The following is a 5,008-nucleotide window of genomic DNA, read 5'->3' as shown; positions in this document are numbered from 1 at the left end:
ACTCTACAATTGAAAAAGAACTTTTAGCAATAATATACAGCGTGAATCACTTTAGACCATATGTATACGGTCATAGGTTCGATCTCATGACAGATCACAAGCCTTTAATCTGGCTGCATTCCGTGAAAGACCCCACGTCTAGGCTCGCACGATGGAGACTCAAACTCGCCGAATATGAGTACAAAATTTGTTATAAAGCAGGAAAAATAAATTCGAACGCCGATGCGCTGTCAAGGAATCCGGTGGTCGAAGTAACTGCAGAGGAAACCAGCAATAAAACTAAAAGTCATAAACCTTTGTTCCCCCTTGCATTGAATGAGAGTGTCGATTCAACATCCGCCCCGGCTCTACTTGCAAAAACTACTCCGCCTAGACAAAGCCATGACATTCCAGAAGATGTAGTTTCTCTTACGTGTGACGAATTTATAGACGAAGACGATACAGAGTTAGACGACAGCAGCGAAGACAGTGACTTCCCATTACCTGACACTCCCGACACTCCTTGCCAACGTTTTAAAGTACGAGAAGTACGTGACAATTTCATTATGCGCAAGGATAATCTTATCATCTTTACCACACAGACGGGCGAACCCTGCGACAAGGGAGCGCGCATGCTCGCAGAACAAGGGCGACTCCCGCGGATCGAAAACGCCACTCTTGGGCGCGCCAAATTAATTAGCGACAAAAATCGTTACATAATCGCTCTGATAATCAAAGAACGCGTATCCGAGACAATAGGGCGACAAGTAATAACCGAAGCGATTGCAGCATTATTAAGCGTGATCAACGAACTCGGCTTAACGACGGCCTCACTATGTAAAGGTGATATAGATAGGGTACCGTGGGGAAAAATTAGAGACATCTTGGATGACACGTTTAATAACCACAGCGCTAAGATAACAATATGCACCAATAAAATTTCAACCCCCCCAGTCGACGATCGACTGCGGATACTTAAAGAATATCACGACTCCGCGACGGGTGGCCACAAAGGCATAACGAAAACTTATTGGCGCATAAAAAACCGTTATCAATGGCCTAATATGAAATCGGATATACAGATATACATTCAAAATTGTAGAAATTGCCAGTTAAAAAAACTTGTGCGCTTGAAGACCCGCCAGCCGATGGTCGTAACGGATACCCCAGCCGCTGCGTTCGAAAAAATATCAATGGATATTATGGGGCCGTTACCCGAGACTCGAGCCGGCAGTGCGTATATCTTAACCATACAGGATCTCCTAACTAAATATTCTCTCGCGATACCGCTTAAACAAGCGACCGCCATCGATGTAGCCACCGCGTTCGTAAATGAGTTTATCTGTATCTACGGCGCCCCTAAAGCGCTTCTCACCGACCAAGGCTCAAACTTCTTGAGCGCCCTTATGCGCGCCGTCGCCCGAAAATTCCGCATATCGCAATGTAAGACAACCGCTTATCATCCGCAATCGAATAGCTCGATCGAAAGAACCCATCACGTACTTTGGGAATACCTTAAACAGTACGTCGACAAAGAGCGAGAGTGGGACGAACAATTAAGGTTAGCAACGTTCTCTTACAATACAAGCATGCATGAAAGCACGAAATTTACACCACATGAGTTGGTTTTCGGCAAAACAGCTAGAATTCCGACGAGTGATCCTATTTTGCCGAGCGACATGAGTGAAACATACGTAAATTATATAACTTCATTGTTCGACCGACTCAGAGACTCACAGGAAATAGCCAGAGAGAATCTCTGCCGAGCGAAACAAAGATCGAAGGTTTATTACGACAAGAAATGTAACCCCCGAACCTTCCGACGCGGTGACCAGGTATATTTACTAAAGGAACCCGTAAAAGGGAAACTCACCGACCAATATACCGGGCCACACGAAATATTAGAGATTTTAAGGAACAATAATGTTAAGATAGCGATAAATAGCAATAGGACTCGCATAGTACATAGCAATAAACTAAAGAAATTGCGTTATATCGGAGAACGCGGAGCACATCTACCCGAGGATGACGACCCCCACCCCGGGCCTAGCAGAAGAAACTAACGCAGAGACACTCACTGACGCATTAGTCTGACAACAAACGCACCCAAGAATGGACACACGGGGAATCATTTTCGGCATCATCACCGCGCTCCTCACCCTGCCAGCGGGAGGGCTGGTGAGTTACGACTGCGGAGGCCACGGCCTTAATATTACATCTTTATCTCTATTAGATATAGGGGATTGTAATCTGGAAGACATCGAGCCTATCACCGAGAACACTCACGTCCAATTGCTCCAGCTCTCGGACTTCGACAAGACCAGAGTAATCCAGTGTAAAATTGAGATCGACCGCATAATATATTATTGCGGGATGCACTCTCATGTATCGATCGTGCATGGCGGAAGGAGAGTATATTTGCAAGAAACAGCGGCTAGCAACTGCCGAAGAATTCATGAAACCGGTGCAATTGATTTGGGAGGAAGAGATGGCTACATCACTGGCCTGAAACCAAATAGTTCTTCTACCAGGAGCATCACCCTCGCCGGACATACGTCCGTGAATGGACGTTGCAGCGGCGCCCAGTATAGCGACCCGTATGGAACGTGGGACAGCGTCGTAGTACAAGCAACGATTAGGGTCACACTGCGGAACTTCGAGGCACCCATTCGTCGTAACTCACATGAGATTATCTTACCTTCCGGCTTACACTGTAAGGTCACGGCCGGAGAGTGTCTCGACACCGATGGAGACGAGACCTTTTGGTCGATGATACCGCCCGATAGCTGCTACTTCAGCCATTACGACGTCCTGTACGAGGGACAAGCAAGCAAATTAACTCCCAAGGCCAACCAGACGGCACCTACCATTTACACGGTCACTACGAGAGAGACCACGTTCGCGCTCAAGCAAGCAGGCAAAAGCAACCTCTGCGGGTATACACTGGTGCAAACGGAACACCCAAAACTCTTTATTCTGGAAACACAGCAAGACCGAGCTTTCAGGGTGCGATCAAGAATCTCCGTGAACAATTTGGATATTTTCGCCTATGTAAATTCTAAGTTCGTGTACGTAGAGAAACACATCAGGACGCAACTAACGCGCTTATATCGAGACATAACGGAGCAAAAATGCGCTTTGGAAAAACAAATACTCCAGAACGCCCTCACATTGTCCAGCATTGCACCGGATGAAATGGCGCACCGCATCATGAAATCCCCTGGGTATACGGCCGTGGCCGGAGAAGCCATACATCTCATTAAATGTGTCCCAGTGGAGTGCAAAATTCGACATACAGAAGAGTGCTTCGCTGAACTGCCTGTGACCTATGGAAATAGTTCAGCTTTCCTTCTACCCGGATCAAGGATACTAACGCGAACAGGAACACATAAGGATTGCAGCGAACTCCTGCCAAATATGTATAAAATACACGAGACGTGGTTTCGCTTCATGCTGTGCCCGGTAGAATCTCTACCCCAATCATCCAACCATTAACTCGACCAACGTGGAAATACGTCACGCCCACAGCGCTCGCTACCAGCGGGATATACTCGGACGAAGATCTGAACAGACTCCGCAACTATATAATGATTCCGGTGGAGAAACCGCAAATGTTGAATACCTTGGCGCGAGGAGCAATGGGTCATAACATACCCTCAGGAAGCATCTCGATGACGAACTTCTTTGACGAAAGATCCCTGGAAAGAATTGCCGAAAGCGCGGGGACACGTCTTTGGCAGGGATTCATTACATTCGGGTCAGCGAGCGCAGGAGTTATAGCAATATTTCTTATCATCAAGCTAATAAAACTGATCGTGGACACAATAATCCATGGCTACGCGCTTCACTCGGTATACGGCTGGAGTCTGCATCTATTTGGGGCCATTTGGAGCTCCGTCACACAACTGCTGCTTCATTTAGCGGGGCCCAACGAGAAGGATACACCTGGAAGACAAAAGGACTGGGGGGCCCACCTCCCTGTTTCCAATCCCCATTCCACGACAGAAATTCAAACCCTTAACCCCACTGCACCAACATCAAGTGAAAACGTGAGTGAGAGACTCGTGCAGTACAAGGAACTCCGCGCAATGCTGCAAAATAAAGAAAACGAATAAATGATAATCGCTAGGATAAACAATTAGTCCTTAAGCAAATAAACATGTAACCCTGCGGTAAGTTAGATGATTGCGCTAATATCATAGATTTGAGCAAAAAAAAAACAAAATCAAATAATTGTTAAAACGTCGGACACAGTCCAACATTTTATTTTTAGGGGGGGGAGGTGTCACGTCAGCGGTACTTATAAAACTTGTCCAGGAATGTCCCTGGCCAAATTACAAATTTTTCTTTACTTCAATAACCGACGGGGCACTAGAACTGCAAGGACCGCCCCTGACATCTTCTCCCCACCTCACGCGCCCTACCAGCATGGAGGGGCACCTTTTTCCTGAAAGCGTTCGGGTTCTAAAAACGGGACTTGCTCTCGCGAGCAGCGAGTTTTTGAGGAGTAGTTCAAAACTTCCCGGGATCGGGTCTGGTCGAAGAGAAACGGTCTCTTCCAGAGTATCGCGATTTCTAGTTAAATTCCTAAATTCTACTCGCGTGAGCAATCCAATCTAATCATAGGTACATCTTATTTAATCTTCCTAGTTAACCGCGTCTAATTATTATAAATAGTTATAACATAACTCTGGATATGTGTGTAGCAACTGCAGAAGTTATAAAATACACTAATTACTTTTGAGCAATTATAAGTACGTATATATATTAATATTTGACGAAACCTCTCCTTTTACAATAAACGCCGCCGCGCGTATACGTTTATCGTTTAACTTGGAGATCGTGTGTGTGAACGAGCGGAATCAGCGCCGGCCAATCATCGAGCACCTACAAGGAGCCTAACCAACCAGAGTCCAGACTGAGCCGCGCGTCCCGCACCGAACCACCAGCAAGATTCATGAAGGTATTACCATAGGTTTCTTTTTAATCGAAAGGACGCGCAACTCTCGATTTGTTACCCGCCATTGGT

The 5,008-nt window shown here is 46.3% G+C and overlaps 1 protein-coding gene across 1 annotated transcript; it reads left to right on the top strand.

The window, feature by feature from the left end:
• The first annotated feature begins 2,091 nt into the window (after positions 1 to 2,091).
• Positions 2,092 to 4,767, top strand: LOC147906686 (uncharacterized). Its single transcript, XM_087416009.1, is given in 2 exon segments — positions 2,092 to 3,451; positions 3,454 to 4,767. Coding segments are annotated over 2 exon segments (2,001 nt in total). The 3' UTR covers positions 4,095 to 4,767.
• Positions 4,768 to 5,008: the final 241 nt, after the last annotated feature.

This window comes from Acromyrmex echinatior, chromosome 19 (assembly GCF_024713525.1).
Source record: "Acromyrmex echinatior isolate Ae372 chromosome 19, ASM2471352v2, whole genome shotgun sequence".
Classification (NCBI taxonomy): Eukaryota; Metazoa; Arthropoda; class Insecta; order Hymenoptera; family Formicidae; genus Acromyrmex; species Acromyrmex echinatior.
The sequence above is the reverse complement of the archived record's forward strand: the minus strand, read 5'-3'. Positions and strand labels throughout refer to the sequence as shown.